General features: G+C 41.9%; 1 protein-coding gene across 3 annotated transcripts in view; it reads right to left on the bottom strand.

Moving 5' to 3' along the window:
* Nucleotides 1–1,732: 1,732 nt before the first annotated feature.
* The window catches only part of LOC124794710 (ADP-ribosylation factor GTPase-activating protein 1), a 77,024-nt gene continuing 65,973 nt past the window's right edge, over nucleotides 1,733–12,783 (bottom strand). For all 3 annotated transcript variants that reach the window (XM_047258291.1, XM_047258289.1, XM_047258290.1), the window contains one exon: nucleotides 1,733–3,048. In XM_047258291.1, the coding sequence (XP_047114247.1) occupies nucleotides 2,814–3,048 (235 nt within the window). In that variant the 3' untranslated portion in view covers nucleotides 1,733–2,813. The remainder of the gene's footprint in view (nucleotides 3,049–12,783) is intronic.

Below are 12,783 nucleotides of genomic sequence, written 5' to 3'. Positions count from 1 at the left end.
TGGAATACACTGTCAAATTGTAAAGGGTACATATAAGTCTGTGTGAGTGTCTCAGCGTTCTGTAAGCCTTCCCTTATATAAAAATGTACAGGAAAGGAAATGTGCCCCTTTTATTGCCAAATGAATATTCAGATGGAACAAATTTACATGCTGAAGAAACACGAGTAATGTTTCGGTTCAAAGGTGCTACACCACAAATGTATCATCCAAACGCAAGTTTTTGACTGTATTGCTTTCTCTTCGAAATCCTCCACAAGATGGTTGGTCTCCACGACAAACAAGGGGCTTCCCATGGTGACTCCATCTACTTTTTCAAAGTTCTCATGACTGAATAAAAAGTATGTTAAAGTTAGCACTTGTTTAAAGCGCAACACAGTATCCCCCCCTCACACTTGCCTTTCAGTTTGAAAGATCCTGTAAAGTAACTTTTGCAAATAATGACACAGTGCCAAATAAAGACACTTTCCCAAAGATATGCTGCATCCAAAACCCAGAGAAAGATTACCTGATCATGCTCAGACTACAACCAATAGACTTATGTTTGGTGTCAGAATATGCGACTACACTCCGAACTGTAAATAAGGAGGTAAATTCCACATAACATTCATTTTTTGTCTTGTGTTGTATTGTGGTTGTGAGCCGTGTGGATATGCTTCCTTTGAATTCCCAGAATCAGTCAGTCCTTTGTTTGTTCGCTTCTGGGAAGCAATTGCGTTGCGGTGGCACATCAATTTCAGTCACTGGCCAAGAGAGGGCGCAATCGACAGTACGGTGGATGGAGTGATCAATGTAAGGCAGTATTGTGGAGCGGCTCTGGCTGGATGGAAGTGGCAGCAGGAGTTAGGATGCAACTGCCAGAATGAACAAGAGGCTCACAGGTGTTTGCATTCGGTTGAAGGGCATCATTGTCTGCCCTGGGCATTTTTCCACTACTTAACGACCTCTTTTAACTTCTGTTATTTGGCGGAGTGGCTGTAATGTTGGACATGAATTTTGATCCTGGTTACAAAATGCTGACTGATGACTTATGTAAATTCCCAAAAGAATGAGCCTGGATAGTGCCACCTTGATGGCAGTTGTTTCATTTGTATTCAGTTAATCTGGAGGCCCACATGGTGTTCTATTCACAGTGTTTCCTGACATCTTCGAGGTAATGGATGCGTATCCTTAAACTCCACCCTTGAACTGTGCAAGTGTGAAAGTGCTTTACCTCAACTGACTCACAGTGCATTTTTTAGAGTAATCCACCATTAAATCACTACACACTGACATTGAAAGTTAAAAACTAAATTGAGACAGGTCTGAGGAAAAACTAAATTGAGACAGGTCTGAGGAAAAACAGTGATCCTTCAGGCTGTGGTACTATTTATTATAGTACACAAAATAAAATAAATAAGTACATAAGTAGCAAGTGTAAAGGTAAAGTTGGTCAGACTATATTATTGTGGTTCCACGTGAGGAACATTAACTTTGTATAGTTCTAAACCATGCAGTAATATAAAATAAATATTACGAAAATCAGGTATCCTGCATATTTAGTTTTCCAGAGAGACGAAAGTCTTAAACTTTCAGTGGGGCAAACTTAATTTTATTATATCAAATTGTTACCTCTCATGTTAAAAAGGAATTATGTAAAAGCAAACCCTGAGACTGTCGATTAATTACACACGAGCAACATTAAGCAACACTTGAGTATGAAGTATTCTAAATAAATAGTGTCCTCATACAACTGTTTGTAAATTTAGTTTAATTTCATCTTTCAATTGGAACAAAGAGAAGTTACAACAGACTCCTGAATCATGTTGCAGTCTCACATTTGTAAACACAGATGTACATTGCTTGTCAACCAGTAACAGTTGTTATCCACAGTAGTGAGTGAAACTGATGACTAGAATTACAAATGGCAAATAAAAGCTCAGTTGGTGTTTTCTTACATATTTTATTCAAGGGAAAGTACTAAGAATTCCCATTTCCTCAACGTGAACTTTGGTCACTGAAGAACGTGTGGAGCTGAATTTCCTGAAATGCATATTATACACTACCACACCATTCTTCTTCCAGAACTCTCATTGAAGAAATACTTCAACAAACAGTAAATCCAAAATTGAAAGCAATTTCAGTTTGGATCAAAATGTAATGTTAGATAACACAGCAGCTCAGGTCTACAAACAGTACTGTCATAAAAATCATAAAACAAAGTTGAAATGTAGTACTTTTCACAGAAGTTAAGGCAGTTTCAAATCTCACTCACTCACTCACTCACTCATACACACACAAACACAGGGAGGTGGCAATGGTCTGTATTCAGACACTCTAAACTTAAGATAAATAAGGAAAAATAAGCACCAAGATTCATAAAAAAATACTTATTCTGAATAAACATGCATTGATGAAATACCATTACAAGATTACAATACTCTTGATAAATCATCTTGAAAACAACAGACATGATACATATACAATAAATTTAAAACCAGTTTAAAAGATAACTGACATTTGTGCACAACACAAGTTTATGTAATCTACACATTCGAAAATAAAAATTAATGGCCCTTCAAGTTTAGCAGTGTCAATGATTTCTACCTATGAAAGTTTTGGTTCTGCTGTAAGATAATAAATTTTAACAGGAAGGCTATCACTGCCGATGGCATTAAAAGAATGCCTATTGTCATTATGTGCAAGAACTCCGAAGTATGGCCAATTTACACCATCAAGAATAGAATGTTAACTGTCACGGACCACTGAATCACACAGCAGTTCTATCAAACAAGTTTACAATATCTGAAAATCATCTAAATGCCATTTTATGGTATTTAATCCTTTTTGTTTAACATTTCCCATGCATCATCATCCCATTTTGAATTCCAATCATTTCCATTTTTATCTTCAGCAAAGTCAATGAGGAGACCTTCTTTTGCTCCAGATTTCTTCTTAGTCTTGCGAGAGGACGTTCCATTACTGGTCTGTGAGGGTGATGGCGTTGGCGTCTGCTCCTTCACTGGGCTCCAGTTTCCCCAGTCATTTGATGACTTGGAGCTGGCTGGGCTCCTGTTATGGTAAGAAAGTAAAATTTTGAGTCACACAGCAGAATTACAAGTTGTGTGTCTCAGTGCACACATCTAAAGTACGAACTAACATTATGCAAAATAATTACTAAAAAAACAATCAATTCAAAACATACTGAAGCACCAGTGGTGATATGCAAAGTAATATTAACGCTACAGAAAGTACATCGCAAGAAGATTAGTGAGGGCATTTTTGTGAATGCCTGTTAGAGAAATGTATGTCTTGCATATGGATTATGAAAAATTAAAGAGATTAGGGATGCACATACATAATCATTCTCTCCTGCTCGAAAGTACAGGTGTAGTTTACTACTGCTCTGACAAGTGTTAATGGAGCTTGTTGTGTCCCTATTTTTGTGGCATGATGCATTTGCTGTGTGTGCACAGTACTGGACCTGGAGAGACATAGCATAACATGATCAAGTTAATTACAAACATTATTGCATTTTAGTGTGGTGCAACTCAAATTTTAAATAGTTACCATGGCATTTTCGAAGTAAAATGATGGTATTTATTAAAAGGAAAGGTGTTACTTTTTTGCCTAAGTTTATCTCATGTCTTTTTCTTATATCACAGTTCAATTGAAATCTGTATAGTTATTGCATTATAAATCTAGTCTTGGCAAAGCCTGTTTCAGGAAAAAAATGCTACAAAACTTGTAAATTTAAGACCTGAAGTGTCTTCAAGTGTGTGGTACGTACTTGTATGGCATGTTGTGTGCAAGTTACTGGTGGTGTCAAACGGTATGCTTTGTCCTCCCTTTCCAATGTCACAAAATAAGCTCACATATAATCAACTGTGCAAAATTCACTGGACTCCTCTTTGAACAAAAAATTTTTCTTTTATTCTATATTTCCATTTCAAATATTGTATTTTAAGAGAGAATCATGTTTTCTTGTTTCTGACATGAATGATGGCAACATTGTATTCTGGTATTCCAAATGAAGGCAATTCTGGCCCATTCATCTGGGCAGACCCATCACCTGCTTCTACATTTGCAGAGTTTGCATTTTATTGGAGAACTTGACAGCTAACAGCTTTATTACCCTGTGTAAAACAGTCCAGAAAGGCCATTTCAGTATCCGTAGAATTCGACTACTATCATGGAATTTTTTTTCTCTTTACCAATATACTGGCAAACGGGAATTACAATGACAGCTGGGTGGGTCCTTGTGACAGAGGAGATGACCACGAGTCAGCAAAATATGGTCAATGGGGAGAAGGCAAAGGACAAGAGAGTCCTGGCGAGGCCTGCATGGAGGACCCTCTGCAGATTTTAGTGAAGCCAGAGTGAGCCCTTCTATATTCCAGGTTCCTAAAAGTTGACAGCATAATACCAATTGGAGGACTGTTTCCGGAATACCAATCTCAAGAGGTGGTTTACCAGTAGACAGTTTACTCAGGCACATTATCAGCGAGTTCATTCCCCAGGATCCCGACATGGTCCGGGGTCCAGACAAAGGTCACTGATGACTAAGGGATGGCAATGATAACACAGTCGAGAGCTTACAAACTGCTCAAGGAGTCACTGTCAATGAGAAAGGACCCACATGGTGCAGGAATGGACATGCTCAAGAGCACAGGAGATGGCTAGCATCTCCGCACTGGGAACACTACAGCCATCTGGCAAGGAACACAGTTCAGCACATCCCGTGTGAATATAAGCGAAGCCCACGTGACCTTCAACCATCAAGTAATCAGTATAGACTACTTCTGAACCCCAGCATGCATGAAGGATCGAGAAAAATTTGTGGCAGAGGGCCTCAAGAGGGACTGAGTCTTTCAGTTGTGGCCAAGGGATGCGCCAAGGACATGTATGTGAATGGGCCCAGAGGAGAGGTGGAGGAGGAAACAACTGGAGTTCAGAGAGGAGTGACCAGATGTGGATTGTGATCATAATCCCCGATCTGGGATGACATTGTGGGAAATGGATTTCCGTAGGAGATGGTGTTCAGATGATTAGGGAATCTGTGAATGTGAGTAGCATTACTGAAGAGCAGTTGTTGGCACCTGATTCGCAATGAATGGACCTTAGCCTCCACGAGTAAGCTGTTCAAAGGGCTAGTCTGAAAGGCTCCTGTCCCAACTTGAACCTCATGGTGGTGTATCAGATCCAGTATCCGCAATGCTCAGGGCAATGCTGAAGCGGATGCCAAACTCCCACAATCAAGGCAGGAGTATATCAGGGTTTTGTAAAATTGCAGAAGGGTTGTGCCATCTGCACCCCAACCGGTGGTACTCAGCGAAGTGTATTATGGTATGGCCAGCACTTTCACTTAAGCTGGAAAAGAACGGGAATCCACATCAACCGAGAATCAAAGACCAGTTGTAAAAAGCAATACGTGACCACTATCTTGAGTAGTTGGTTGTCAAGGTAAAGTTCTGGATGTGGTTGAACAGTACGACTTCAACATAACTGCAAACTGCATGACGCAAGTCCTGGTGGCTGAAAACCAAAAGCCATGTGCATGCCTTTCATATGGCACCTTGCAGTTAACTTTCAGCAACACCCACACTAAAGGAGCAGAAGTAGAAGCAGAAGCAAAAGTCATCAGCATACAAGGAGGGTAATACTGAGGACCCCACAGCACATCAGATTCAGAATGTTCGGTCAGACTGTGATGACTTCACAGCCTGCTTTGTTCTTTGACGAAACCACTACTCTATCAAATGTGATGAAGAATGTGTATAGGCACAAAGGTTGGATCAACCTACTTCATTACCCTATGGAATGCATTGACACTCTGATCAGAGAGGTAGGTTTCGATTTCTCCCTCGGTCAGACCATTGAGCAGCCTAGTGTAAACACCACCATGTGAAGAATTCAGCGTTCAATAGGCCTAGACACGAACAGCACAGCCGTGGATGAGCAAAGCTACAAGCAATTGTTGGGCTTGAAAATCAGAAATTGTCTCTAAAGGCAAATTGCCATTAGACAGACAAGAGTACGATTTCACAGAGCCTGCAACTGCATCAGCACCTTTCTGAATAATATAAGGTGTGATTGGAAAGTTCTAAGAATGAGCTTGTAATTGTACAATGGTGGTACTTACATGCTACTTGATGCATATCCTTCAAAATAGTCCCCTTCTGACTGAACACACTGATTCCAATGGTGTTTCCACTTTTGGAAAAATTCCTGGAATTTTTTTCCTGAAGTGTGTTAAGGACACACTGTGTATTTACCTGGATGTCTTCAGTCGAGTCAAATCGCTTTCCTTTCAGTGAAAATTTCATTTTAGGAAACAGGTAGAATCCACAGGGCCCAATCCAGGTGAATATGGTGGTTGTGGAAGCACAGGAATTTTTAATTTGGTCAAAAATTCAACAATGGAGAAGGCATGATGAGCCGGAAAATTGTCATGGTGTAACACCCAACTCACGAGTTTGATAAAATTGACAGAACTGCACAGAAACTTAAACTGAGTTCATCAGCCATCCCTAATTCTAAGTCTATGATCAGAGTGCACTAAGTTGTAAACTTTCACAACATTTTCATTCGTTTTTGAGGTGGAAGGACGGCCGGACTGTGGTTCATCTTCATATGATTCACGGCCATTCTTAAATCTGAGGAGTCGGACAAAAACATTTGACTGGCTCATACAATTTTCTCCAAAAGCTGTTTTTAATAGTTTGTAAGTCTCAGAAGCTGATTTCCCAGTTTTAAAACAAAATTTCACACAAACTCGTTGCTCCATTTTTATTCACGCAGAAAGAATCCGGCAACAAGCCCTAACAGACCTGCACTTAATCAGTTGCCACAACAAACTGAATAAAGGAAACGCAGTTTCCTGTCAGAGGGCATTCAAAGACAAGGCAATGACTCACTCCCCACCTTCCATGTACCTGCCTGCCAAACCAGTAAGCAGTAGCAGATCCATTCTTAAAACTTTCAAATCACACCTCATAAACGCATTAACCACAGCAAAGGACAGACCTCCTTCAGTAGGTAATACCACGAGGAACTGAGATGCAGCTGGGAGAATCTTGAAATCTTCAGTCTCATTCCGTTTATGTTTAGTAGACAGGCTAAGATGGTGATTGGTTCACTGCGGGAAAATCCAACATAATAGTCAGCGTCTCCAATGGCATGCTTCTTCCAACTGGGACCCTCCCTCAGATGGGAACTCTTCTACTTTACATGATTGTTCACACCTCACATCACTTTTCCCGAACTCCTGACAGAGGGACCAATTGGCAATATTGGTAGGTGACAACTCATGCAATCACCCCCCGTCCCTGGGCCTGGCCCTTACCTGTCAATCCGAGGCTAGTAATTACACATTACCCAGTCACCTGCAACGTGTCAAGCAGATGGGTTGGCCTTCAGGAGCACAGAGCAAGAAAGAATAAACAAAGAGAAACGTCAAATGCCAAAACAGAGGACAGATAGGAGATGGAGAACCAAAGAAAGAAGGAACGAGAAAACAGTGGAGGGACTTTCCTGATACCAGGCTACTTAAATTTCAGAACACATTCCCAAAAATATCCAAGACATATTCCCCAAGGGAGTGGGAAAAGAACAGCAGGAGGAGAGACATGCAGCATGGAAAGGAAGAAGGTGCTGCAAAAGCTGGGGCCCCATGGAAGCCAAGCACGACTCACCCAAGAGTGGTGAGCCACCAGGGAGGTTCACCATGTGGTGTGAACTGGGGCCTCAAAATGCTCTCCTTGTTGGAGGACAATTTCTTGTCTTTCCTCTCCTTACAGGATTTCAATGATTGTGACTGCTTCTATGAATCAATTTCTAGTAAAGATGATGACCCCAAAGCCCTGCAACCAGCTGCCTGGTACTCCTTCAGCCAATGGCTGATATCCTGGCAAGAGAAGCCAGAGGAAGGTGATTTGTCTGCAGCTGGGATGTGGGAACCGATGTCCCTGGTGGGTGGGAAGCCATCGATCTCATATTAGGTGTGTGGGAAGCAGCAAGAGGGAAGCTCCCAATCATCAGGGGGGGCAGGCATGATTGAGCGGCCCTGAGGGCCCACTGTAGGAGTTGTAACGGGCAGGTGTACGATTGCCAAAGAGGGTGACATCATTGCAGTTGCAGCATATGACACTGTTTCACATGCTGAGTGCAAGCACTTTTATGTCTTCTTGGTATCTTGGTAAGTTAGTTTGTCCAGTGTCTCGTATTCTTGAATTTTCTTCTCTCTGTAAAAATAGTGTAATCTATTGAGCAGGAAGAATAGTGCTTTCCACAGTTGACACACAAGGGGGTTGGAGCACAAGGAGCGTTTGCATGCAGCACTCGTCCACAAGCTCTACAGATGGAGCTAGTGTTGCAAAAGGAAGACATATGCCCGAATTTCAAACACTTTAAGCACTGCGGTGGGGAAGGAGGGCACAGGGTTTCATATCTCACTGGTATACCATCACTTTTACCTGTTCAGCCAATGAATTGCCCTTAAAGGACAAGATGAAGGCACCAGTAGTGAACCTATTTCCTTTGGTCCTCTATGTACATGACAGGCAAAGTGTACACCCCACAGCTCCAAGTTGGCACAAAGCTCATCATTAGATTGCAAGAGTAGATCTTGGTGGAAAATGATACCCTGAACCATATTTAGATTTTTATGGGGAGTGACAGTCACCAGTATGTCACCTGGCTTGTTACAAGTGAGCAGAACCCATGACAGGCAGGGTGTGCTGTTTTGATAAAAATTGGCGTACTTTTCATTTTAGAGATGGCTGCACTACCCCAAACTTGTCTTCTAAGTTCTCCACAAAGAAAAAGGGCTTTGCAGCCAAGAAGCAATGCCTATCAGTCCTTGTACAAACTAAGTATTGCGGGGAGTATTTTTCTGCTTGCCGCTTAGCCCTATGTTTCTCCCACGATATAGTCAGGGAAGGCATCTCCCCGCATTAAAAGAGAACTTTCCTTTAATAGATACTGAAGGGGCCATATGGCCACTAGCAGGAGATAACTTCATCTGCTTCATTGTGGCTCATTCACCATGGTGCCACTCACTCTAAGAGGGGGATCTCCCATGGGCACCACCCAGCCTCAGCAACGGCTACCTGGCCAGTAATCCATTGCTGGGAGTTCCCGTGCCCAATTCACAATGGGCATATACTCCTTGGCATACAAGGGGAGTTTTTAGGTCAGGCACCAACACTGCGATCCCTGAATGGCCACGGGGCTTCCACCATGGAAGTGTTTGATGACGGCCCCCCTCGCAATGGGATGGCTACCATGCTGGGTTTTGGGTATATTGCCTTATTAAAGGGAAGGGTGCAAACATGGAAAGGCACGAAGGTAGAGCATACACCGCATTGGGCAACCTTTCCTGCACAAACCGCACTTCTGGAGAATTTTGAAAATTGGTGGCGGGTCAAACCCAACAATGGGGACTGTGTTCATTTAATGAAAAGTTGCAGAAAACAATGGAAGTGGAAACTCTAGTCCCAATCATAAACCAGGTCCAATCAGGGTCTGCACCAAGAAAGCCATCCGATGGAGAGGCAGAGGAGGAAAGAGATAATGGAAGTATAAGCTTGCAGCACAAAAAGGAAGTAATGCTGCAAAGGCTGGGGCACATGGTAGCCAAGCACATACTCACAGAAGAGCTGCGAACCCCTGGAGTCACTTGCTCTGTGCTTTGTACCAAAAATGCCTTGTTTTAAACCATTTCACATAAAATAGTGCAAAATGCAACCATTTTTTCAGCCACAGGAACAAAATTGTAGTACTTGTATTGCAGCAACCATGTGCCTTTTATGGGAAATAACTCTTACAGTGTTTTGAAAAAAGATCACGTTAAATTATTCATGTGACCATATACATATATTTCAATTACTTCACATTTTTCACAATATTTCCATGTGTGCCAAATAGGGAAAGAGATAATGGAAGTATAAGCTTGCAGCACAAAAAGGAAGTAATGCTGCAAAGGCTGGGGCACATGGTAGCCAAGCACATACTCACAGAAGAGCTGCGAACCCCTGGAGTCACTTGCTCTGTGCTTTGTACCAAAAATGCCTTGTTTTAAACCATTTCACATAAAATAGTGCAAAATGCAACCATTTTTTCAGCCACAGGAACAAAATTGTAGTACTTGTATTGCAGCAACCATGTGCCTTTTATGGGAAATAACTCTTACAGTGTTTTGAAAAAAGATCACGTTAAATTATTCATGTGACCATATACATATATTTCAATTACTTCACATTTTTCACAATATTTCCATGTGTGCCAAATAGGGAAAGAGATAATGGAAGTATAAGCTTGCAGCACAAAAAGGAAGTAATGCTGCAAAGGCTGGGGCACATGGTAGCCAAGCACATACTCACAGAAGAGCTGCGAACCCCTGGAGTCACTTGCTCTGTGCTTTGTACCAAAAATGCCTTGTTTTAAACCATTTCACATAAAATAGTGCAAAATGCAACCATTTTTTCAGCCACAGGAACAAAATTGTAGTACTTGTATTGCAGCAACCATGTGCCTTTTATGGGAAATAACTCTTACAGTGTTTTGAAAAAAGATCACGTTAAATTATTCATGTGACCATATACATATATTTCAATTACTTCACATTTTTCACAATATTTCCATGTGTGCCAAATAAAGGGGTAAATAGAGGTTCAATTGGTTGCCAGAGAATAAGTTTCCACATGTTATTGTATTTTTATTTGAAAGCTCTCATATGAAAAACTCTTTATGGATAAAAGCATCCTCTCAATGGTGGAATCATTTTAACCATAGGCTGTCAGTTTTGTTGCTTTAATCCACCATGCACATAAGTTACATTACTGTTCAGTTTTGGCCTTAAGTCATTTTCAAATGTATGATACTGGTGACGTGTAACATTAAAAAAAAACTTGTTTCAGGTTTTGCAGTGACAGCCACTTGTTCCCACACATACATATGCTGAGCATGACAAATACAGTCTTGCACATACCAATACGCTTATAAGCATAACTTGCAGAACATGTCATGTAAGCAAAAACCTTATGGACACAAAGCTTACTAGTCCTTGCATATTCATTTAACAGCATACTGTATACTTTTAAGCACTCATACATAAGCACAGTTATGGTGATATGTGGTGCCCATAGCTGGCCCAGGGATTTGTTTTTATGGCATGCTCCTTTTCAAACCTGTTTATGGGCCAACTAAAGGAACCTTCCTACCCTTCCAAAACTCCCAACCCCTAGTCTGGTTCAGGTTCACTGACAATATCTTCATAATCTGTACTCAGGGCTGACACACACTATCCTCATTCCTTCATGATCAACACCTTTACTCCCATCCGCTTCACTCAACTCAGTGTGCCACTTTCCTGGATGCTGACTTCCACCTCTCTGATGGCACTATCCCCAACTCTGAACACATCAAAACCACCAGCAATACCTGCATTTCAACAGCTGCCATCCCTTCATTCCTATGATACAGCCCAGCCACCCATGGACGATGTTGCTGCAGTGATGAGAACTCACTTTCCCAGTATGCTGAAGGTCACACAAAGGCCTTCACTGACAGGCTCTATCGCCCACAAACATAGTCCAAAAACTTATTTTCTGTGTCGTATCTCCACACAACTCCCCATCCTCCCACCACCCCTAAGAATCAGCTACAAAGGAGTGCCCCCCTTGTCACTCATCACCACCCTGGACTTTTACAACTGCATCATACCCTTCATCAGGGCTTTGATTATGTATCATCATGCCTTGAAATGAGGGACATCCTACCCAAGATCCTTCCCACCATCCTAATAAGATGTTTCATCACCCATACAACCTACAAAACATCCTACTCCACACTCAGCCCCTTGTAATAGGGATCATATAACTATGGTAGTCCAAGGTGCAAGGCCTGTCCAATCCAACTCAGCACTTCCTACTCTAGTCCTATCACAGGCTTATCCTGTCCCCGTCAGAGGCTATGCCACTTGTGAAAGCAGCCATGTTATATACCAAATCTGTTGCCAACCCTGCTCTGCTTTTTATGTTGGTACGACTACCAACCAGTTTGTCCACCAGGATGAATGGCCACTGCCAAATTGTTGCCAGAAACAAAATTTGACTACCTGGTGACAACAGGCAGCTCAGCATAGCATGCTCAATTTCAAGGGCTGCTTCACAACCTGGGCCATCTGGATCCACCCCTCCACCAACAGCTTCTCTGAACTATGCAGATCCCCTTCAGCGTGCACCACCTCCGAACATCTCTAACGACTGTGTAAACATGCATAGTCTGTGTACATGCCACGCGTCCTTCACATATTCCTAGCCAACAAACCGTCCAACTCACTCTGAGCCGGTAGCCACCCACTTCCAATCCCCCTCCCTGCCCCCATCCATGCACCCTACCTGACAACCCCATTCACAACCTAGTCCACCTGCCAAAATGCAGCACTGGCAGCCTGTCAATGACTTGACACTTGTTTTCCAATGAGTGGTCTCCCTTAACCAGAAATTATTTACATCCTCCCAGCCCTTTCCTATAACATCTATTCAAATACGGTTTGGTATCATCAGTATAAGTTTTTGTACGTAACTGACAGAAGAAATTTTTTTCTGATCATCTGTTGTATTCAGCACAACTATGGTTGCCAGAGCTCCAAACGCTAAATGTAACCTCTCAAACTTTTTGTCAAAATGAGCCATTAATGTGATCTCTTCAGAACTCTGCCTAATCTAAAATTTCACATGTTACACTGGAGACCTATTGCCATAAGGGTTTGAATACTCTTCACAGTATACAAAAAAATGAAAG

This window comes from Schistocerca piceifrons, chromosome 4 (genome assembly GCF_021461385.2).
Source record: "Schistocerca piceifrons isolate TAMUIC-IGC-003096 chromosome 4, iqSchPice1.1, whole genome shotgun sequence".
Taxonomy (NCBI): domain Eukaryota; kingdom Metazoa; phylum Arthropoda; class Insecta; order Orthoptera; family Acrididae; genus Schistocerca; species Schistocerca piceifrons.
Note: the sequence above shows the minus strand (reverse complement) of the source record. Positions and strands in the feature narration are given on the sequence as shown.